Below are 25,302 nucleotides of genomic sequence, written 5' to 3' on the forward strand. Positions count from 1 at the left end.
AGAGAACACAAGAACAAACAAAGGCTCTCGATAAATTATTCATCCCACACAGTACTGTGCAACCATTCCAACATCTTCATTCACAAGCCAATTAAGAAAACCCCTCTAGGAGAACCTCAAGGACTGGGGACCAAATACCCGCCACCGGCAACGTTTGCTCACATTTCCATGACAGTAAATAGAAAGCGAGGAACCTTGGCCAGACACTTGGCTCCTTCCTCGGAGCTTGCTGGAGCTGGAAAGCAGGGAGGCTCAGTTCTTGCCAGCACACGTTTGAATCCTAAGTGAACTCCCCTGGCTTCTGGGCACATCTTTCTGGTGTGTGAACCCTTCCACCTTCTGCCACTGCGAAGCTTTTCTTCCATTCTCACCTCAAACCCCGGAGGAAGCTTCCCTGAAACTTCAAAAGTTACTCACTCAGACACTGCTTTGGTGGGTGGAATATAAATGTTCAAGAGTCCTGACATCTTCTAGGGGATCTTTAAAAAGAACTTCAAAGAAAGAGCTCTCTCCCGCTTTGAGGATTTTTCCACATAAGTTATAAATGAAAATAATTGCCCCTGTCTATATGTCTCTGATCCCGTCCAGAGGGACCGGTTTATTAAACAGGCCTGAGAGATTGTCAGGAACGTGCTCACAAGCCTCAGCTGTGCCTGGAACCACGACAAGAGTTTGCGTGGCCACTGGCATTTTTCAGCCTCTTCTAGCAGCTTCCATGACAAAATGTGGACATTGTCACTTGAAAATCAGGCTGTATTCTCTCTGGGGATAATTATCCCTTTCCTCTTCTGAGTACTAAATTAGCTTTTATAAAGAAGAGAGAGTAAACTTTTGCGAAATTAAGATCTAAAACAGCATCTTATTCGGGATAAGACATCTTCCTGTATTTTATAGAGCAACTTTACCATACATACACCATGTGTAGAGAGGGGAAAATGTTGGAGTTAAAAGGAAAAGCTTAGAAGCTAGCTAGTGCTCACTTCTCCACTGAAAGATGAGAAAACACAATGGAAGGTTTTTAGCTTTGGTCCTGGGCCCACACATAGGAAAAGGCTGAGGCGGAGATGAAGCAAACACTGCCAAGTCTGCTCCTCAGCTTCCAGGAAGAGCACCTACTTCATAGATATTTTGAGAGGACTGAGTGAAATAACACCTGGAAAAAAGCATAGGCCAGGTACAGGTACGTGGTAGGAGCTAAGTACATTAGCTAACCTACTTGGTAGCTAAGGAGGCAAGTGTGATTCTGGCCCCAAACAGTGCCAGCTGCACATCAGCAGTATATGGAATTTTTTTTTTTAATTCAAGCCTAGACTCAGATGTGGACCTTGAGTTAATTGGTCTCAGGTGGGGCCCAGCTTGCGGCCCAGCTTAGGTCCCTTGGAAGAATTTTGCCAGGTGATTCTAACAGGTAGCCAAAGTTGAAAATCACTGGTCCAAGGGGTCCAAGAACAAGGTACCCTTATCACTGGGTAAATGCAAGGCAGATGGTAAAGGAGGCAGGGGAGAACTTTAAATCTTACAGCAAGGTTTACAAAGAATTTCGAAAATAAAATCTTTCGTCAATATCAAGTGTGTGATTGCTACAAAAGATAAATAATAATGGCCAACCTAATTAAAATGAAGCAATTAGGCTTCATAAGAGTCTTACTAAAACAACAGAGTTCTCATCTGTCCTGTGGCTAAGGAAATTTGTTGACACAGCTGAAAGAGAAAAACACACCTAGATTAACAAGGGGGCAGTCATTTAATGCAGAAATCCAGTTAACGTAAGAGAACAACAGATAGGACTTCAAACAATACTGCATAGTGTCACGGATTAGCTCTTACACGGTTGATCTGTTTTTCTTATGATTTCGATTCCATTACAAAGACAGAGAAGAGACTTCAATTATAATAATAATAATAATAATAATAATAATAATAATAAGGCAACAGAAGAATCCTCCTGTGACAAGGAACAGCCACAAATAATGCACAAATATCAGGTGCTGACACAACAAGACACCATTCGAACAAGTTCTGAAGATGCTGCATTAAAATTTAACAAGCATTGTACAGTGACAAGAAAATTATACTTGCTTTGTTACGAACGAATCCTTTTGCAAATAGAAATGACTCTCAGGTAATTGTTATATACAAACTTTCTGAAATAAATGGAAATCATACAAATTTTTTTTTTTCCGATGCAGTTCCTCTTCTCCTACTCCTTCTCAAAGCATAAGTAGTCATTAAAGCACTTGAATCCACAGTAGTCTTGTCCTTAGAAAGGTTGGGAGGTTTTGCATGATTTTATATCAGTCATCCAGAAAGGGCTGCAGGCAACAGGTTGGAATGTAAAAGACGGCTTTTGTGCTTGGAATCCTGATGTGAACTCCGCTCCACTTCCCCCAGGAGTTGCCCACACCGTGGAGGGGCCTTGAATGCAGACAGTCATACCGTTGAGTCCCTGCCAGACTTTAGATGTACAATCTTGGTCCGGCTAATAAACGGATAAGCGATGCAGAGACCTCCAGCTGCCACAATGAAACCTAAACTGCACCAGGCACAAAAGATAGACCAGCTGTAGCCGTGTTCCACATCATCAGGTAGGCTATAAATGAGCTTCGGGAGCCGGTTCAAATCGTAAGAGATACTGGCAGCATACGTGCAGAGGGAAATGGTGCAAAATATCCCTATAAATAAAACAAAGAGAACAGAACCATCAGTTACGGCTTTGCCTGCCGCCAGGCCAACACCAGGCAGTCCTTTCTGAAAATTGGACCAACCAATAAGGCAACCACTCCAAATTCATAAAGATCAATTTATTGTTCTTTTACTTGAATTAATTCATTCAACAGACGAGGACAAAACTTCTATGTGCCAGACCCCACACTAGGGACTAGAGATACCAGGTGAAAAAGATAGACAGGAAACTTCTGATAACTTCAATGATTCAGAATTACTTGCTGTGAATGATTATGCATGTTTAAATTTATTTTGGTTTTTATTCTTTAAAACAATTCAATAAACTAGGCGTGAAGGCACGCCTGTAATCCCAGCAGCTTGGGAGGCTTAAACAGGAGAAATGCAAGCTCAAAGCCAGCTTAGCAACTCAGTGAGGCCCTGTCTCTAAATGAAATACACAAAAAATGGGCTGAGGATGTAGCCCAATGGTTGAGCACCCCTGGATTCAATCCCTCATACTAAACAAACAAACAATTTAATAAAAACTCTATTTTTTTTGTTTGTTTGTGGCGCTGGGGATTGAACCCAGGACCTTGTGCATGTGAGGCAACTAGTCTACCAACTGAGCTATATGCCCAGCCCCCAACTGTTCAGGAAAAGAAATACTCTTTCTCAAACCTAACACAAAATAACTATCATGTTCCTTTACTCCAGACCTGACTTGAATTTTTTTTATATGGTGGCAATCATTACACACAGTCTGCTTTCTTTCTTAATAAATATTATCATAAAAATTGATCATGTCTCCTATAGTAATATTTCAATAAATTCTTACAAGTAGCTCAGATTGTTTTTTTAAGGTACAGATTTTGGCACATACTAGGGCATCAAACAAATTTCCTAAATGAAGAATGAATGCTTTTTAATAATATAAATTAAGTCTAGTAATTTGGATAAAGAGATCATATACTTTCAACCATTCAAACTGTAAGCAATTTAAGGGACATAAGTAGACACACACCAAATTTTACTTTTTTTATATCAATACATGTAAGTATAACTGTCCTTCAAGAAAGTAAAATCCAGACCAATACAAATGCTTCAAAAGCCCAAGCCATAGGATTTTCAGTGCTTAAGTGATATTCCAAGGATGTAGACACTTCTACTCCACCGCAAGGGACACAACCAACGTTCTTTTTGGACAAGGAGGGGATCAGAACAAGCAGCCAATACATTAGAGATGAGGAATGAAAACAGAAACTGACACCCAGTCGAGTATCAGTTGCAGTTCTGTTGGTCTGTTCTGGGTCCTACACATCTTTTCATCATATTCTGGTTTATCCCTGTGTTCAATGGAGGCCACACCTACTTGCTGGGAAATTGCTTTGGAACCTTTAGGCATACAGGCAGCACTAGAAACAAACAGATTTTAGGACTGAAAAGAGAGTTACAAGAAGCAGAATCACCATCCCTCCCTTTAATATATAGCTTTGGAGATGGAAAACACCAGAAGAAAAAACAAAGACACAAACTCAGAGTAAGTAGCAATTTGAAGGAAATAAAAATCACTTAATGCCATTTTTAAAAGCTCTAATTCTATTCAAATCATGTAAGGATATATTGCCTGAATCTTTTTTCCAAATGTGCACTTAGAAAAATAAATATTCTAACTTACAAGGATACTTGATCTGAGATAATTTGATATTTTCTACTCTTTGCCTAATTCTGTTTTTGAACTCTAAAGTGATTTCATTTTTCTAAAAGAGCAAAATCTCATCTTTTTTCTTCTGACTCCATTTTTTTTTTCACAGCAGACCCATCACTTTGAGTTCTCCAGAAGAAAGAACTAGACGGAAATAATTCTTTCATAAAGGAATATCCTATTCAAAAAAAAAAATATTACATTGCTTTCTCCAGACCTTATGAAGAGCAAATATTCTGACATCTCTGGGAATGTTTTTATTTTTACTGGCACCAAAAATATAAAAGACAATGTTTATGTATAACAAGTCCCTTTTAATGAATGCTAGCAATAGAACAAGGCCATTAGTGGGGGAAAATTGATCTCTGGAGTAGCAACAGGTAAAATATAATAATAGAACAATGACCTATTTTCAGGGGAAAAAAACCCTCAATTTTGCATTTAGCTGTCTACACACAGCTGAATGCCTAACAACAAACATTTTCCTTTTTTTTTTCTTTTTACAAATACCACGGTTTTATGACCTCTGATAGCTTTGAGTTCAAACAGACTTTTAAGCATCCTTTGATGAGTGCATGCATGGAGATGGGATATAAGAAATAATGTATTCTGTTCCCTGGCTCTACTACTATTCATTGTGTGACCCTGAAATTACCTAACCTCTCTGAGTCTCCGTGTCTTCATCTAGGGAAAAAAAAATGGGGGACTTGGTAACTGAAGCACTTATGATGTCAAATTTCTACAATTCTGCTAGCCAAATAGAAGACGTGGAAAAATACATTTTTCTAAAACTTCTTAGTGAATCTAGCCCTCAGTTTTATGTAACCAAATAAAAAATGAAGTGCCCTGTGTATTTTTCCTTCTGTATGTACTCTCTTCAATTTTATACTGAAAAGGAATTTTCATTAGTTCCCTTCCCCTATCAGCTCCCCAAAATTGCTATTGGTGGAATAAATTTTATTATTACATCAAGGGTTCATATTGAATAGAAAAGGCCAAATAGGAAACAATCTACTTTGAAGACTTAGCCAGGGCAAAGATTTCTGTCTTCAATGTTATAGATGGCTGTGCTCTGCCTAGGCACTTGGTGTGTGCTTACTCTGTGGACACTGAATGATGTCACTAACAGAAAATCTTTGCTCAAGCTTCCAGAAAGCTGAAGTTCCTTGAAGCTAAATCTGTTGCCCCCCATAAGTAAAAGCGTGGGATTTCTTGGCATGCTTTTGGCTTCTACTTTTACTCTTGGATCCATCTTGCTTCTTGTTATGGTTTGGATCATAAACATCTCCCAAAGGCCACATGCTGAAGGCTCAGTTCCCAGCTTGAGGCACTAGTAGGAGGTCATGGAACCTTTAGGAGGTGGTGCCTAGTGGAAGGAAATAGGTCTTTGGGGGTGTGGTCTTTGGGAGCTTGCCCTGAAGGGGATATTAGGACTCCAGCCCCTTCTTCTCTCTTTGCCACCATGAGGTAAGCAGCTTTGCTCCACATGCTTTCTCTGTCACGAGGCTCTGTCTTACCTCAGGCCCAAAGCCAACAAACAATAGTTTGAAACTTCTGAAACCATGAGCCAAAACAAACTCTTCCTCCTTTAAGTTGATTTTCTCAGGTTATTTTGTCATAGTGACAGAAAGCTAATCTACTTTGCAAATCTGGTTGTCCCTTGTCCTATTCCTTTTACTGATTTGTATTTTTACGTGTAATATTATATTTTGGGGGCCACTTGGGTCCTTTTTAATAGACACTCAGCAAACTTTGATGAAAATTTACTTTATTCCCTGTTGCCTTGATTCACTCAACAAAGAGTGGAAATCAGGTCTATTGGCCCACAAATATACCCCCTTTCTTCCCTACCCTCTCTCCACAAATGCCCTCACAGGCTGCTGCCCTTCCATAATATCTATTTTCCTTTCAAGGAGAAGCTGTTTGGGGTAAGATGAAAGCAAAGGACAGATGAACAAGAAAAGATTCTCCTTTTCGGACCTTCAAATCTCAAGGAAATTTACAAATACCTAGCTCTCAGAGCTGTTGTTTGTGGGATGGGCTGGGCTATTTGGGATTATTATAAGGAAATGAATTGAGAGGAAACAAAGCATTGTTTCCAACTTTTCCAATAAGCTTTTGTAAAAGAAGCTTGCCCCAATCAAAGATACTTTTTTTTAAAAAAAATATCTGTCTATATCCATTCATCTGTTGAAGGGTATCTAGGTTGGATCCATGGTTTAGCTATTGTGAATTGAGTTGCTTTAAATATTGAGGTGGCTATGTCACTGTAGTATGGAGAATATAATGCTAAGCAAAACAAGCCAATCCCCCCCAAAAAACAAAGGCTGAATGTTTTCTTTGATCCATAATGGGGAAGGTGGTTAGAGAAGAATGGAGGAACTTTGGATGGGGCAGAGAGGAGTGAGGGAAGGGAAGGGATGTGTGGGTGGGAAGGATAGTGGAATGAGACGGATGTTATTACCTTATATACATGTATGATTGCATAACCAATGGGACTCTACAACATGTACAGGTAGAAGAATGAGAAGTTGTGCTCCATTAATGCACAATGTATCAAAATGTATTCTGCTGCCATGTATAACTAATTAAAACAAATTTTTTAAATCCTTCTAAATTCGAAAACACCAAGAAAAAAAAACATTTTTTTAAATAATGAAAGTATGCTTATTGTAGCTAGATTGATAGTTTAGGTTAATTTTGATACCATGAATTCTATTTTAGGTTCCATAAGCACATCTTCCAAATTCATGTATACGAGTTTGCTGGGGCTGCCATAGCAAAGCACCACAGACAGGGTGACTTAAGAGGATTATGAACCTGAGATTAGTGCATCAGCAGGACTGGTTGCTTCTGAGTTCTTGCCTTGTAGATGGCCATCTTCTGTGTGTGTCTTCACATGGTGTCCCCTTTGTAACTGTGTCCAAATTTCTTCTTTTTGAAGGACAGGAGTTGCACCTGGTCTTTAAAAACCCTACTTTCAAATAAGGTCACATTCTGAGGTTCTGGGGATTAAGGCTTTAACACAGAATTGGGAGACATAAAATTCAACCCATAACAATATGTACACACAACCGGTGAATGATGTAGATTTCAATCTCTTTTGTTGGTCTTAGTAAGACTGTACTATTTTAAGGGTTGGTTCATCAGTTAGTCAACAATTGTTCCCAGCCCTACTTCTGATTATGTTAGAGGTAACTTAGTTTAACCAGTTCTTGCCGGTCTCAGCCATATTTTGTTGGACACCCATGTGGTTAGGAACTGAAGTATTCCTTCCACTCCACTTTCCATCTTCTCAGCCATAGATAAGAGAGACTTCTTTGACTTCCACACATACCTGACAGAGCTGAGCACATGGGGTGAAGGAAACCTGCTGAACAAAACTTAATTCTGCCATACAGTGAGTTTCTACCAACTTAAGAGCCTGGCCATCCCAAATTACCCCGAGTAGGACTTACCTATGTAGCAAGTTATTTGCGGTAATACTGCATTGCCATCAACAGCAATCTAATTAATGAAAGAGATGTAAATGGGATACTAAAGGACAAATAAGAAACTCTGGCATGCAAAACTTTCGGAATCTAAGGGTCCATCTTGAAGATCCTTGGGGAACGAGGCCACCTCTCCTTCATTCTTCTCTCACCCTCCCCCTTCCTCTTCTCCCCTGACAGCTGATACTGTTTCAGCTAGCTGGTGGCCCCAGGAAAGAGAGATTCTCCAGTCCTGTGCTTGCTCCTGGCTATTGCTGGTAGTATCTTCAAAAGAGTGAATAATTACTGTTCCCTGACAAGCCCTATATGCATCTACTGTTCTTATAAAATATTAAAAGTTTTTCTGCCAATATTCTTAATTAGAAGATGCAATATTACACAATTGCAGGGCTAGAAGGGATATTTTCAGATCAGGACAGCAGTGAATTTATGCTACTTTCCCAGATCATCAACCTAATGCCCTATCCTAAAAATCTTCCTGGTGCCTGTGGCCAGCTGGTAAGATGTAATTAGGGCAACTGGGCCCATTCTTTTAACCTCCCTCCTTTGATGTGCTTAAAAGGTTGAAAGGAGTAGAAGCCGCTTCACAGTGGTTAGCTTGCTTGATAAATAACCTAACTACAACACCCAAAGGCATAAACATTGATTGCCTCCCCCCACCAAACGATGACCTGCCCATCATTCTGGTCTTTTTGCCCTTCCAGCAAAAAATGCCTCCTGTTACTTTTCACATGGATTACTCAAACTGTCAGGCCCACAGTGTCTTAACTAAATGACTGGGCAGGGATAACAGAGACAGACCAAAACTTTAAAAAACAAGGAAATAGTAAGTAAAAATAAAAACAGATCTACAATCTGTAAAGGACGAGGAGGAGGAGAACAATATTTTTCTGAAAGATTACAGCAAGTCTTTCAGTGGTAAAGCCTGAACTTCTCTAACATAATCTATTATTGTCCTTATTGATCCTGCTTAGTGTGAATATTCATAAGTTTTGCTGTAGAAATGTCAATGTATTTCATTTCAAGATGCTACCCCAGACCTTGCTGAGAGTGTTAGATAATACTGGATACATGTACCATATTACCTTTCTAAAATAAAATTTTCAGGATCTTGAGTTACAAAACACAACCTAGCCCCAAGGGTTTCAGATAAAAAAAAAAAATCTCTGGTTTCAGATTCTAATTGATGGATGGCCTAGATAATTTCATACACCTACTACACAGACACAGACCACACTCTACTACAGCAGAGTCTTTTCATTTGTCTGCATTAAAGCAAAGGAATGGGCAATCCAGGGTGGATGTTAACTGCCCCTGACATTTGAATGGTGCTTCCTAAGCACTGTCTCCTCTTTATCTGCTACAAGGATGGGAATGTTATATGCTGAGTGTGCTTTTTCAAAACTGCAGTGACCATTCAGGGCACAGCCTGTCAAGGAGAATGCATTCAGTGGGCAGGGAGACCCCCATCAAGGGAGGTCCAAGCTCCAATTTTTGAGACTCCCAGTGTATTAAGGGATATTTAAAATACTTACAACAGAAATATAAAAATTATATTTTAAAAGGTTAGCATTAAATAAAGTAACCCTTTAAGATATTTATAATTTAAATTATAATAATGACAAATAGCATTACTACAGCAATCTCATAGAAAGCATCCTTTAATGTGGATGGAAATATCCATTCTCAGCATACTCAGAGTAGTACGCCGTTGTTCTAGGCAGAAGAATTGATTGCCTCGATCCTCTGAGTGTGCCTCTGTGTCAGTGTGTAGCCTCAGATCATGTGACATCAAAAGTCTAAATTCAGGGCCCTTAGGGGATGTGAGGTCTGCCCCATCTTGCTCAAGTAACCCTCACAGGTCCCAGCAAAAAGAAAGGGGGTGCAACCTGGCTCCCAGATGTGAGTAATGGCATTGCTGCTCCTCATACGGGTAATCAAGACCTGTCTGCTTAAAACAAGGCAAAAGGAGGAAGACTGTTCAATAGTTTCTATTTTCACAGGCTCAGACTGTCACATCATTGATGTTCTCCATTGAAGGTTTGGCTAATAAGTTCAGGCAGAGAATGAAGATGCCAGTGCATTAGAAGAGGCTAAGATTAGCATCAAAAATCTGTGGGAGGGCTGTTGTCAAGAGCTGCTGAAGACAGTCTGCTTAATTAAAATCAATTTTTAACCCTTATTTGCTTTCATTCCCCGTTACTGCATGTGAAGGTTCTACAGCCAATTTATCTCAAGCAGTGGAAGAACATAGTTACCTCAGTTGTTTATAAAGAAAATTTCAAGGCATTATTTTAATAACAAGACAAACCTCTCTAAATCCCACAGCAAGGCACAGACGAATACAGAACCCAGGAAATGCCAGGCTTTCTCCTGTGCCCAATCAACACTAAACATCCACCTTCCTTTTCTTAAAACTAGACCAACCTCCCCAGGCCTCCCAGAGCCCACTCACTGGGCCCGAGTTTCATGGCCTCATGATTTATTTTAATGCTAACAATTGCTTTATATGCTAAAAGCATCCTAAATTATTCAAGTACTATTGCATATTAACAGTGTTCTTTAAAAAATAATCCTAATGAGGCTTTTGTCAAGTCTAGAGAGCCTCTTTTTCCTGGTAAAGGATTGTGATGTGGTGCCTTTTGGGGGAGGGGGGAAAATCTGCACTTATTGGATATACTTAAATGAAAAAGGGGGGGCACTGATAATGGGGTGGAAAGTGAGGGAAATTTTTAATGATCACTAAGCCCCAGCAAAGACTAAAAGGAATCCTCTGGTCTCTTTTTCTAAGCTGCTCTGTCCTGCTCACTCTACAATTTGGATTTTAAATACATCCCTTGGGCAGGCACCCAGTGGCTGACCTCAGAGTTCAAATCCTCTTCCAAAATGTCAGGAACTTGTGTAAGGTTCCTGGTGCCACTGCACATTCACCAAAATCTGGAAAAGTTAACTTGGGTTTTTGCTCAGAACTATGCAGTGTCCATGGGATTTCTGAATAGTTTATCCGGATGCTAGAAAATAGGCAGATAGGAGTTGAAGGAAGGGCCCAGGGCCAGCAAGACAGAAAGCAAAGTGTCACCCATCTGCCGGCTGTGTGTGACAGATAGACAGACAGAAAATGCTGTAAGCCCTGGAGGACAGGCTTAGAAAATGACCAGTTATAGTGAGAAGTCCTAAAAAACTTCATCATGGTCACCTGAGTAACAGTTCTCCAGGGAAGTGAAAATAAGCTTATTGAACATGGCCACCAAAGGTGGCATTAGTTCCGATGCTGGGTACACCTAGAGGAACTTCATTTGTCATTCACTCATCATTAACACAGTAATTTTTTATGAAGGGTAGGAAGAAAGACTTCTTCCCTGCCGCCACCTTCAGCTTGTGTTAGCCATCAACGAACACAATGGTACTCCAGACCATTTTTAGACAAAAATATCCTTCACTTGTTAATCAAAAATTCCCTGGCCATGTCTCCACACATGCCCCTCCCAGTCTCATGCTTTAAGTCAAGTTCCTCTGCTTAAATCCTTCTAGTGGCTTCCATCACCCTTAGCTTCAAATCCAAACTCATCACCATGACCAAGAAAGCTCTAGAGATCTGGCCACCGCCTGTGGCTCCTGCTTGGTGTGATACCCATCTTTCCCTCCTTTTCTTTGGTCCTCTCCAGCCTCGATGGTTTTCTTTCTGAGGCTGAAAACATAGAAGCACATTCCTACCTAGAGTGGGGTGCTAAGCTTCCTGGGCCTGCAGCACACTCCCAACCACTGGCAGCTTCTCACAGTTTAACTCAGAAATCACCACGCAGTAAGGCCTTCCTAAGCCCCTGTTCTACCCCATCCATTTACTTCATAGCTTTCAACAGGATCATAAACCATGGCTGATGTATCCCCACAAAACAGACAAACAGAGAGGCTCTTGTGTTAGAGTCTGTAAACAAGTCAGGATGGCGCCTGGCATTTTGCCAGAGGGAGTGGTTTGTGAAGTAAGGCCAGGGAGCCATGAAGTGTGGAGATTCCTTATTGGTTGACTGCTGTATCGAGTTTATGTTAATTAAGATAAGCTGTGTGGAATGTATATATACCCCTCCTGTCCTACAATAAAGGGCTCCCACTCCTGGGTATCAATCTACACAAGTTGTTGGTCAGCCCCCCGGTTATTTTGCTGCAGCCGGACTGCAGCACTCTTGCCCTATTTTTCACTTCTCTAGTATCCAGAGCAGTGTCTGACACATGGAAAGTCCTCAAAAAATATCTGTCAAGGTCCCTGCTCTGAGGCATGTACTTTGAACGGACTTTTTGCCCAGGAATGAGCTGTGCTTTTCTATCTCCCTTGCTCTCATTGGAAGCTCCTAAGAAGCCGAGGCCCACTTCTGCCAAGAGTCCAGACCAGGCTTTGTTTGGTGCATGGTCTAAAAGCATAGGACAGAAAAGAAACAGACCTGGCTCACATGGAGAATGAACCCAGGACACTTCCATCTCACCTGCTGACAGGTCACAATGCAGAACTCACAGCTGCATTTTGTTTTCTTTAAATTCTGTACTTCCCTCCAAAGCCAAATGACCTTCTGGTTGCTCTTCTCACAAATTAAAATAAAACTAATGGAGATGTACCAAAGTGAAGTTTGCTGCATACTGTAACAGCGTTCACCTTGGCTGGGAGAGGCAGCCTGAGGTGTGCAGCATACCTGTCATGAGGAACAGGAGTCCGGCCACATGCTGGGTCAGGCTTTCCTCCCAGAAGAAGCTGACGGTGGCCACGATGCAGCCACACAGCAGGACAGCTACGGCCATGCCCAGGAAGCCAGCAGTGATTCTTCTTAAGTCTAATCTCAAAACAGAGATAATCAAAATCAGACGACTCAGGAAAGTAAATGGAAAGAGAACAGAGTTTTATATACTATGTGACAGCTACTCAGTTACACAGACAGGCTTTGGGCTGGAGGGAAATGGTTTGGGGAATTCTCTTCCCAGGTGTCTGTCCACAGAGACTAGATGCAGTATAACCAACGGAGGGGCAGAGTCTATCCCTCCAAGTGCACAGAGAAATCCATCCAAGTACACAGCACACCAGAGGGCAACCACAAGGTCAGTAGAGTAGCAGAGAACAAGGGACTTAGCAAACTGAGAGTGAGGCAGGGTTGAGAACTCCCTTTATTGGCCCTAAAAGAGCAATACAAATGAAGGTTAATTAGTGGCTGTAATGAATCTGTCATTGGCGGAAGAGCCTAAACAGAGAACTACAGTGAAATAAGGTTTTGTCTGAGTGTCAAGGGCAAAGATTACTCTGTTTTCCATTTACATTTCATTTACATCTGCCTATTTTAGAAAAGGATTTGAGAAAGTGAAGTCAATGGTGAGGAATAAAATAATGGCCCAAAGTGCACAGAGGAGGTGTCTACTCATCAACACCCTCTCTCCTAAGGTACAGGTCCCAGAAGCCAAGCACCCATTTATCCAGGTGAAGGAGAAACTGTTCCCAAGGGTCAAGTCTCCACTGGATACCCAACAGTCAGGCTTAGTGGTGACATCTATCCAGACCCATGTTCCCTCCAATTACTAAATTAACACAGCACTCAAGAGTGTCCACCTTTGGCCTATTTTACTTTTTCATACTATTTCCTTCCTTCCTTTTAAGTTTGTTTTCCTAACAAAGCTAACTTTAAAATTTTGCTATCTAAATGCTAAATGTTATGATGCTTCTTATAACCGATTCCAACCACACATCTGCTGCCCTAGGGCTAGACAACCAGAGGGCAAAATAATAAGGACCATGAACACTCAGGGGCATATGGGACCAAGACAAGATGCACAGCACACCACACTGTTGGAAGTGTGGGCTTCTCTGCTCATGTGGAACAGCCTGAGCAGCTGCCACCTTGCTATCTGTCTGCGGCTCCTGGTATCTCAGAGGTGCTACATGGAGTAGCTTCTAGCCTTGCTCTTAGCATCTTGGCCACACACAGACTAGCCTTCTTCTTAAAAGGGATTCTCCATTTCTAGCTCAGAGCATCTAAGTAAAAACAGGGTGTCTACCTAGAAAAGGAGGCAGAGCAAGGGATCAGGAGGAGTGGTAATTTAAAGATACCGAGTTAAATGTTATGGATAAAAGGAGTTTGGAGAGATTCATATCTGAACTAGAGAACTGTGATAGTAGTTCAGCCACTATTATCTTACAACCTCTCAAATTCCCTGTGGTTTGAGTGATAGTTCTATCTTCCAAGACTATTAAAAGACACAAAGTTCAGATATAATCCACATGGGATTTGCATTAGTACCAGACATGTTAATCTTATCCAGCAAATGTAGTACAGATATTACCAAGGTGATTTTCTTAGAAAGAGCCATGCATGAGATTGTTAAAAGCATCTTTCTATGAGAACCTCCCCCCAAATTAAAAGAGCGGTAAAATATTGCCTTGTTGGGCCACAATTGGGTTCACAGTGAAGAGATAAGGTTCTTCTTCAGGTTCCACTAATGATCTTTTTCTGACCTGTAACCATGAGGCTTATATGGACAGATAATTAATATGAAGAACTCCAAACATGCTCATAAGGAATTAATAACACTTAGGTATGACTCTGACTTGGATCTATTGAGAAGTGGTAGCTAAAATTTGCCAGCAAAAAAAGAACTTTCAAGAAGCTATATTATTAAGAAATAAGTCACGATTTATCCAGAGATTTTTCCAAGTTTTAAAGTTTGCATTCACAATATTATGTATTATACCAATAATATAATGTGGCAATTAGAGTTTCCATGTAATGTTGCTATCATTGGGATCTGGAACATCCCCAAAAGCTCATGTGTTGAAGGCTTGGTCCCAATGCAGTGATGTTCAAAGGTGGAGCTTTGTGGGAGTGACTGAATCATGAGTACTCTGACCTCATCAGTGAATGAATCCATTGATAGCTGAATGTACTATCAGGAGGTGTTACAAACTGTAGGCAGGTGGGGCATGGACGGAGGAAGTAGGTCACTCAGGGATATGCCCTTGGGGACTCTATCATATCCTTGGCTCCTTCCCCTTGCTCTGCTTCCTGACTGCCATAAGCAGAGCAACTTTCCTTTGCTATGCCCTTTTGCCCTGATATTTCTGCCTTGGAGCCAGTCGACCATGGACTGAAACATCTGAAACCGTGAGCCAAAATAAATCTTTCCTCTCCAAGTTGTTTTTCTCAGTTATTTGTCACAGCAACGAAAAGCTAACACATGTATGCTTGAGATCCAAGGGTCTTTAGCTCTGCAGAGCTGTTTACATACAGAATGAGACCCTGCTTGGACTTCTGCAGTGGCTCTCACTACCAAAGCAGTTGCAGTCCTTGTTGCTTATTTCACCAGAAAAAATGACAATGGCAACCTCTAATTTGGGAACACATTGAAAAGAATTCAATGTAATGTTTTGTTTTCAGGAGCTATCTATCACCAGACAGTTTGAGTCAATAATTTCCACAAAAATATCAGCCCTCTTTAGTTTCACATTACATGGTCCTTTGTAGAGTTTCACATTTCCCCAACAGTGAAAAACAGCTTTTCCTTCCATTGAGATACAGAGGTAACAGACACCCACTGAGAAAATTATGACATACATTCATAAAGATATTTTAGCAGAAATACAAAGGTTCGAGATAAACACAGTAGCTAAAATACATATTGTATAAACAAATATAAAAGCGTAGAAAGTATCGTCTTCTTGGTTTGTTAGACAAGTGGAAAGGCAGGTCCTTATTGACTTGGTTAAGAAAATATTCAGTCATCTGGTATATACAGGTGCTGCTAAAACAGAGAGGCACAGGCTACACTGTTTCACAGAGCCTCATACTTGATTTTCACACATCTGGCTTATAAACAAGCTGAGCCTACAGCATAGTGAAAAGATGCTCAGAGCCTCTGACCAAATCCCATGGGGTCCAAAGGCACATGTGGGATAAATACTATATTTCAGTCCAAATCTGAGAGGTGTATGGGGCAGGAGAAAGGATTTTGTTCAGAAAGACACCAATTCTTCTCTCTTTCCCAGAAATACTTACGAAGCAGGTGCCATTCATCTTGCTGTATTGTCTTGGTTAAATTGAAAGGAATGTTTCGTAAGCGGATTGGCTGAGAAAAGTGGTACTTGATAGCTGTACACCGCTGTGCAATACCTTGAAGGAAAAAAGAAATGCGATTTACTAGTCTATTCATTTGTAATAGAATTCTGGAGACCTAAGGCAGAATAATTTATCCTAAACTTGGTTGAATGGAAGAGGGGATAGGAATCTTGATGATTCTCATTAACAGAGGCATGTCAGAACAGTAAAAACCTAAACCATGAAATAATTCTTAACTCATGTTTCATTTTTTAAAGTATTAAATTTTACAAGGATCTATGTATTACCCGAAATGGTTTTCCATTCCAAGTTTGTAGGACCTAAACATTAAACTACCCAAAAAGAAACGGCCTAAAAGTTTACGAATGGCCAGGAATAATCAGTTCCAGAATTTTAAATTAACACATAAATTACATGTCTGAATTTGACCCAATCTCAAACTTTCAAATAGGTTATATAGAAAAGTTCATTAGGAAGTGCATAATTTGGAAATCAGAAAGCATTTTTCCATTAAGATAACTTCTACATGTGGTGACTCTATCGTCAGTCAAAAGCCCATGTAACCCTCCCTCAGCTAATGTCATTCTTTAATACAAATGTTATTGGCTTGAGTTATGGATCTTGAGTGAAAGGGTAATACTGAAAGTGGAAAGGAAAAGGAAAACAATTATTTTTCCTGCTTCGTCTGGTTGCATGGCTAGCCCTAGGCACGACATTTAGATATGGGCAAGGGCACTCACGGGTTGATCTTGTACCCTCTCCTCTGCTTTTACTGCATAAATGAACACAGTCCTATTCTTCTAAATGCTTCTGAATCTCATGAAAAGTACCTATCTTCTCTTAAAGTTAAAGAACAATTGAAACTTCCTTCTTTCATTGTACGTTATTTTGGCCAGTTGTTTGGATAAACACAATCTCACTAAACTAATTTTTATAAAGGTTTGAGTAAATGTTAGTCCTTTAACCCTGACAGTAGTTCAGAAGTGTCCTCATAGATGCAAATAAATCTCTAATTGGTGGAATTTGAGGAAGCATAAAAGTAAAGTAAAATTTAAAAAAGAAAATCAGACATCAAAAGGAGGAGATTAATATTCAAGCATGGTTCGTATCATAAGCTAGTCAGTCCTTCCTGTGAACACACCTACAGGATTATCTTCCCTAAGGAGTTTCCCAGATATTAATGTGCATAAGAATCATCTGAGGTGTTAAAAATGAAAATTCCCTGATTCTACCTTAGATAATCTAAGTCAAAAGATTTGAAATGGAACCAGGAACCTGAAGTTTAATAAATATCCTATATAATTCTGAGTACTGAGGCAGGTAGTCCTTGAATCTCAATTTAAGAAACACTACCCCAAAATATCACTGATTTTTGGAAGCTTTTTCCCTCATGAAACCACAGAGACACCAAAATCTCAAGGTTCTTTTCTTTTTCTTTTTAACATGAGCCCCTTGGTCGTGGTTGTAAGGTCTAAGGCATATAAGTTAGGTGTTTTTATGTAAGTTAGATGTTTATAAGTACCTGTCCTTGCAAAGAGCAAATAATCTGGTGTAGGAATAAAGGCAGTTGAAGGACCACAATGTGATAATAGCTTGCATTTCTATTATTCAAAACTATCATTCCATTTGATAGTCATCTGCAGGCTGATCTTAAAGCTCCACACAAACACAAAATGAAAGGCTAAAGTAGAATCGAAGATGAGCCCTAACAAACACACACACAGTCTGTTGCCAGAAACTTGGAGACCTAACAATGGTTCCAGGTATTGAAGGACATTTCTGTCCAACTATTACCTGAACACTAAGCTAATCAGAGACTTCAGGGGCCACTTATGACAAAAAAACACAAATTACAGAATTAGCTTAGGAAAGTCAATAAAAAAACAACAGCAACAACAAAAATAATGACAAATCCTGGGGAAGGGGAAAATCTAATTCCCAGAGTTGCAACACTATATTATTTAAAATGCTGAGTTTTTAACATGAAAGATCAAGATAAGTAAAGATATAAGAAAGTATGGTCCAGGGCTTGAATGTAGTTCAGTAGTACAGCATATGGTTAGCATGCATGAGGCGTTGGGTTTGATCGCCAAGCACCACAATTAGAAAGAAAGGAGGGGAGGGAGATTGGCTCATAAGGGAAGTAGGAAGAAGCAGTCACTAGAAACTGGCATTTTGGGAAGCCCAAACATTGAACTTATCTGCTAAAGACTTTAAAACAGTAGTTTTAAATATGTCCAAAAACTCTACAGTAAATAATGTCCAAAAACATAAGGTATGAAAATGATACCTCACAAACCAGAATATCAGAAAAGTGGTCAAAAGTGTTTTCTAAAATTCTAGAGTTGAAAAATATGATAACTGAAATGAAAAATTCACTAGCGAGAATTCACTTCAACAGAAGTTTTGAGCAGGCAGAAGAAAGAATTAGCACACTTGAATATGAGTCAATTGATATTATCCTGCCTGACGAAAATAAAGAAAAACAAATACAATTTGTGAGATCAATTATTCCAACCTAAGTATAATAGGAGCTACAGAAAGGAGAAGAGAATGAGGCAAAAATATTATTTAAAGAAATAATTTGTCCAAAGCTTCCCAAATTTGATTTACAAAATAAATGTATACATCTAAGAAGTTTAACAAAATATGAAAAGAATAAACTCAAAGAGATCCCAACTCAGCACATAATAATGAAACTGTTAAAAGCCAAAGATTGAGCAGGAAGAAATCAGGAAGAAAAAACAACTTATCATGTACAAGAATCTTTACTAGATTAATACCTTATTTCTTATGAGAAACCATAAAGTCCAGAAGAGAGTGGGATGATGTTCAAAACATTGTAAATCAAGAATTCTATATCCAGGAAAATTATCCTTCAGAAACGAAAAGTAAAACAAAAATGAAAAGAATTGAGCACTATCAGAAATGCCCATGAAGAAATACTAAAGAGAGTTCTTTAAGCTGACATGAAAGGACTGTAAGTGAATCCACATGAAGAAGCAGAGTATCTGTAAAAGCCATGGCATAGGTAAATATAAAAGCCAGCAAAATCCATGCTTCATTTGTAATTTTTTTCTCCTATCTGATTTAAAATTCATAAAGAATAAAGCAATAACTATCAATCTGTGTTGATGCACATACAATGTATAAACATTGAATTTGTATGACAATAGTACAAAGGAGGGGAGAGGGAATGGCACTATATAGGAGCAAAGTTTTTATATACGATTGAAATTTATTTGGTATTAATCCAAACTAAGTTGTTAAAAATTAAGATGTCAGTTCTAATTAATAGGTTCACTACTTGGAAATTAACAATGATGACAAATATATAAAAGGTAATTAAAATGGCACTCTAGAAAACTTTCATTTAACATAAAATAAGACAGTAATGGAGAAAGTGAGAAACAAAACTCATAAGGCATATAGAAAACAAACAGCAAATTGGTAGATACAAATCCTACCTTCAGGAATTACATTAAATGTAAATAGATTATAATACCAATCAAAAGATAGAGATGGGCATCACAGATAAAACAACATGATCCAACTACTTAGTGTCCACAATATATACTTTAGACTTAAATAAGACACAAATAAATTGAAAGTAAAAGAATAGGAAAATATATACCATGGAAATAGTAACCAAAAGAGAGATGGAATGATTATTCTAATATCAGACAAAACAGATTTCAGGCAAAAACTATTACTGAAGATAAGAGAGACATTTTAAAATGATAAAAGAATCACTACATTAAGAAGAAATAATAATTATAAACATATAAGTACCTACCAATAGAGCACCAAAATACAAAAAGCAAAAACTGACAGAATTGAAAGAAGAACCAGATAATTCAACCAACAAAGTAGTTGAAGAATTCACTAACCTACTTTCAATGATGGTAGAACAACCAAAATTCAACAAGGAAACAGAAGATGTAAACAACTCTATAAACCACTAGATGCAACAGACATTATAGAACACTCTACCTAACAACATCAAAATATGCATTCTGCTCAAATGCACATAGAATATTCTCCAGCACAGACCATATATTAGGGTTAAAAATCAATAAATTTAAAAGTATTAAATTAAATTCATATAAAGTATGTTTTCTCACCACAGTTCATGGAAATTAGGAATCAATAGCAGAAGGAAGATTGGAAAATTCACAAATTTGTGTATAATAAGTAATATACTCTTAAATAATCAATGAGTCAAAGAAGAAATCATGAGAAAATTAGAAAACACGTTGGGATTAATGAAAACAAAATCACAACATACTTTTTATATCTAAATATGAGGTGTGCCTTTGAAAACTCATGCATAAGATAATGCAGGAATGTTCAGAAGTGGAATGATTAGATTATGAGAACTATAACTCAACCAGTGGATTAATCCATCTGATGCATTAATAATTTGAGTGAATCAATGGCAGGTAGGGCATGGCTGGAGGAAGTAGTTCAGCAGAGATGTGCCCTTGCTAACTATTATCCCTGGCTCCTTGCTTTCAAGCTCTTTCTGCTTCTAGCTGTCATGAGCTGAGCAATTTTCCTCTGCCATGTCCTTCTGCCATGATATCTGCCTCACCTTGCACTCAGAACTATGAAGTTGGATGAACATGGACTTAACCTCTGAAACTGAACCAAAACATGTTCCCTCCTCTAAGTTGTTCTTGTTAGTCACAGTGACAAGAAGCTGACTAACACAATACTAAATTTATAGTATTGTTCAAGTATTGTTCTAAGTTTAAATAGAGAGCTTAGAGGGAAATTTATGTTACAAAATATCTCAAATTAATAACCTACCTTTCCACCTTAAGAAACTAGGAAGGAAGAGCAAACCAAACACAGAGCAGAAATAGATACAGTATAAAATTAGAGATAAATGAAATAAAGAATGGAAATATAGAGAAAGTAAACAAACCAAAAACTTTGTCTTTGAGAAGATTAATAAAACGAACAAATTTTTAGCTAGACCTTTTTTTTTTTTTTTTTTTTTTTGGTACCTGGGATTGAACCCTGGTGGGCTTAACCACCGAGTCACATTCCCATCCCTTTTTATATTTTATTTTGAGACAGGATCTCACTAAGTTGCTAAGGTTGGCTTTGAACTAGCAATCCTCCAGCCTCAGTCATTTTAGCCACTGGGATTGCAGTCATGCACCACCAAGCCCAGCTTTAGCTTTAAAAAGAGGGAATATTCAAGTTACTAAAATCAGGAATAAAACAGAAGCTACTGAAGCAAGAATTAGACAGGCAGTCAGTATAGATAGGTAAACCGAGTCAGGTCAGATCAAAGAGGCCAATTTTGAGTGATTCCACCAAGTTGAAGACTGTCCCCTGAGGGACTGAAATGTTAATTACTTCAGAGCCCTTCCTCCACCCTTATCAATAAATTGCCCCTACTCCAACTTGTTGCTAAGGTTAACCTGTCCGCAGGAATTGCCCCTCCCTACAGGGAGCTATAAGGTTGCTAATGAATGTGTTCTGGGCTGGTCCATCTCACTCTTCCCCTTTCAGCTCACCTGTTTCCCACATTAAGGCCATCCCACAAGCATTCCTGGACCTGGGAAGGAGAAAGATAAGGGGAAGATGGCTAGAGAACAAAGGAAGCGTAGGACATATAAAAAGGGTAGAACACTTCTCTTCTGGGGATACCAGGATACCAGCTATGGCCCCCTTCTCCCTCCTGAGAGAAGTCTGTCACCCCTTTTTAAATAAACCCTGCTTTATATGCTTGCCTCTGTTTGCTTCTCTAATGTTCAAACTTCAACATGGGAGGGAACAGAACTCGTCACTGATAACCAGCAGTATCACTATTACTAACAAACTTACAGAAATAAAAAGAAATATAAGGAAAAACCATAAAAAATTATAAGCCAATAAATTAGACAAGACAGAGGAAATAGCATATTCCTAGAAAGACACAAACTCCAAGACTGACTCAAGAAGCAATAGAAAATCTTACATATATGTCAAGAGATTGAGTTAGTAATTAACTTAGTAAAAAAATTTCCCACAAGAAAAAGTCCAAGACCAGATGACTTTGCTGGTCAGTTTTACCAAATATTTGAAGAAGACTTAACAGTCTTTCACAGATTCCTCCAAAAAATTTTAATTAAAAAATTATATATACATATATTACATATAAGAGAGAGAGAGAGAAAGAGAGAGAGAGAGAGAGAGAGAGAGAGGAGAGGAGGGAATAGTTAGTTCCTAACTCATAATATGGAGTTAGCATTCCCCTAATATGAAAACCAAAGACATCACAAGAAAATTACAAAATATTCTTTATGAATATACACACAAAAATCCTTAACAAAATACTGGCAAATGTTTAAAAAGAATTGTATAATCTGAACACTCAGTAGATAGTAAAGAAAAAATAAATAAAAGACTATAGTCAGAATATACATGAATTCTTGGGCATTAAGAGACTAAAGTCATTGGCATTAAAGAGGGCATGGCAGTAGAGGCTAATGTTATTAAGAACCTTTCCAGTGAAATAATAGCAGAAAACTTAGAAATGAGGTGGACATCTACATATAGGATTATGTAGAACTCCAAGTAAACAATAATAAAAAAGAAGCTCTTCAAGGGCTGGGCATATAGCTCAGTTGTTAGAGTGCTTGCCTCACATGCACAAGGCCCTGGGTTCAATTCCCAGCACAACAACAAAAAAAAACAAAAAAAAAAGAAAAAGAAAAAGAAAAAGAAAGAAAAGACACTCTTCAAGATATATCATAATCAAAATGCCCAACATAAAGAATAAGGAAAGATTATTAAAAGCCTCATGAGAAAAATATCAGGTCACATTTATAGATAAACCAATAAGGATTATTACTGATTTCTCAGCTCGGACTCTAAAATCTAGGAGGATTTTGAATAAGAAAATCTAAGCTCTAAAACAAAAGAACTGCCAAACAAGATTTCTACATCTAGCAAAGCTAGTCATCAGAATCAAAGGAAAAATAAAATATTTCCAAGATAAGTATAAGCTAAAAGAATTTGTGACCAAAAAGTCAGCACTACAGAAAACAGTTAAATAATATATTCAGAAAAACTTAAAAAACAAACCCCTAAGCTTCTGGATGAATAAAGCTCACTAGAAAAAAAAATCAGTTAAGCAAATAAAAATTAAGACTGATTTAATATATAAAATAATCAAAATGCCAAGAAATAATAATCATCTTTCTATAATAATTCTGAAGCCAGGTGCAGTGGTGCACACCTGTAATCCCAGAGGCTTAGGAGCCTGAGTCAGGAGGATTGTGAGTTCAAAGGCAGCTTGTAGCAATGGTGAGGCACTTAGCAACTCAGTGAAACCCTGTTTCTAAATAAAATACAAAAATAGGGCTAGGGGTGTGGCTCAGTGTTTGAGTGCCTCTGAACTAAATCCCAGTACCAAAATAATAATAATAATAATAATAATAATAATAATAATAATAATTCTGAATATAAACAGTCTCATCCCTTCAATTAAAAAGCATAGGCACAGTGAATTAAAACACAACAAGAGTGTATATGCTATTTGCAAGAGATTCGTCTTATGAGTAAAGACATCCACACTCTGAAAGTAAAAGGATGGAAAAGGATATTGCATGCCAATGGAGTCCAAAAACAAGCAGGAGTAGCTATTTTCATATTTGACAAAGCAGATTTTTAAAAATGAATCAAAAGAGACAAGGAAGATCACCTTATATTGGCAAAGGAAACAATACAACAAGAAGTCATAACTATAGTAGAGATCCATGTCCCAAATACTGGTGCACCTAATTACATAAAACAAACCCTTCTAGACAAAGACTCAGATCATCATTATACAATAATACTGGGTGATTTCAATAGGTAAGTCATCCAGACATAAAATCAATAAAACACTTCAGACCTAAAAACGTCTATAAATATAATAGACCTAACAGACATCTTTAAAATATTTTATCGAACAACTCCTGACTTCACTTACTTCTTAGTAATGCATGCAACCTTTCTCCAAAATAGATCATATTTTAGGACACAAAGCAAGATTTAACAAAACAAAAGAATAATTTAAAAAGCAATATAATTTCTTGCATCTTATCAGATCATAATAGAATTAAGTTAAAAATCAACAGCAAGAAAGATTATATAAACCATAAAAACACATGAAGATTGAAAAATACATTTTTTGAGCAAGGAATGAAATGTAGAAGAAAAGAAAAGAGGGGGAAATTTTTTTTTAATTCAGAGAATCAAAAAGAATGGTGATGCAATCTACCAAAATCTTTGCCAACTACTCTTCCAGTAGGAGTTTAATATCCAGAATACATAAAAATTTAACATCAAAAGAAAAACCAAATAATTCAGTCAATAAATAGGCAATTTCTCAAAAGAAGATTTACAAATAGCCAACAAATATATGAAAAAATTTTCAAGGGTTAGGGTTGTGGCCCAGTGGCAGAGCACTTGCCTTGCATGTGTAAGACACTGGGTTCGATTCTCAGCCCTGCACATAAATAAATAAATGAATGAAATAAAGGTCCATCAACATCTAAAAAATTTTTTTAAATGTTCAATACTTTTAGCTACTGGGGAAATGCAAATCAAAATTACACTGAGATTTCATCTCACTACAGTTAGAATGGCAAACAGAAAGAATACAAATAATGAGCTGTTCATGGTGGCATATGCCTATAATCCCAGTGGCTCCAAAGGCTGAGGTAGGAGGATCACAAGTTCAAAGCCAGACTCAGCAATTTAGTGAGATCTTGTCTCCAGATAAAATATAAAAACAGGGGGCTGGGGACATGGCTCAGTGGTTAAGCACCCCTGGGTTCAGTCCCCAGTACATATATATATATATATATATATATATATATATATATATATATATATATACAAATAACTATAAATGCTGGTGAGGATTTGAGGAAAGAGGTAAACTCATGCATTGTCAGTGGACTGCAAACTAATATAACCTTTTGAAGAGCAGTATGGAGATTTCTCAAAAGACTAGGAATGGACTGCCCTCACCCCACATATGACCTAGTTATCCCACCCCTTTATTATCCATCCAAAAGAACCAATATCATTATACTATAGTGATACCTACACACAAATGTTTATAGCAGTGCAACTCACAATAGCCAAGTTATGGGACCAAGCTAGGTGTCTGTCAACAACAAATGCATTAAAAAAAAAAAAAGGTCCATATACACAATGGAACTTTACTCAACCATGAAGAACAATGAATTATGTAATTTGTTAGTAAATGGGTGGAACTGGGGAACATCAGGCTAAGTGAAATAAGCCAGACTCAGAAAGTCTAGGTTTGAATATTTTCTCTCATATGTGAAAGCTCTAGAGAGAGGGGAAA

The 25,302-nt window shown here is 38.2% G+C and overlaps 1 protein-coding gene across 2 annotated transcripts in view; it reads right to left on the reverse strand.

Annotated features, from left to right (window-relative positions):
• Positions 1 to 1,725: 1,725 nt before the first annotated feature.
• Positions 1,726 to 25,302, reverse strand: part of Tmem178a (transmembrane protein 178A) — a 65,159-nt gene continuing 41,582 nt past the window's right edge. Inside the window, exons 2-5 of one of the 2 annotated variants that reach the window (XM_078029322.1) lie at positions 15,882 to 15,995; positions 12,540 to 12,677; positions 7,187 to 7,340; positions 2,536 to 2,672 (exon numbers count right to left, since the gene is read on the reverse strand). In XM_078029322.1, the coding sequence (XP_077885448.1) occupies positions 7,201 to 7,340; positions 12,540 to 12,677; positions 15,882 to 15,995 (392 nt within the window). In that variant the 3' untranslated portion in view covers positions 2,536 to 2,672; positions 7,187 to 7,200. Of the gene's footprint in view, positions 2,673 to 7,186; positions 7,341 to 12,539; positions 12,678 to 15,881; positions 15,996 to 25,302 lie in introns of both variants that reach the window. The other variant, XM_005324557.5, reaches the window with a different exon arrangement.

The sequence above is a fragment of the Ictidomys tridecemlineatus genome, chromosome 12 (assembly GCF_052094955.1).
Source record: "Ictidomys tridecemlineatus isolate mIctTri1 chromosome 12, mIctTri1.hap1, whole genome shotgun sequence".
In the NCBI taxonomy this organism is placed as follows: domain Eukaryota; kingdom Metazoa; phylum Chordata; class Mammalia; order Rodentia; family Sciuridae; genus Ictidomys; species Ictidomys tridecemlineatus.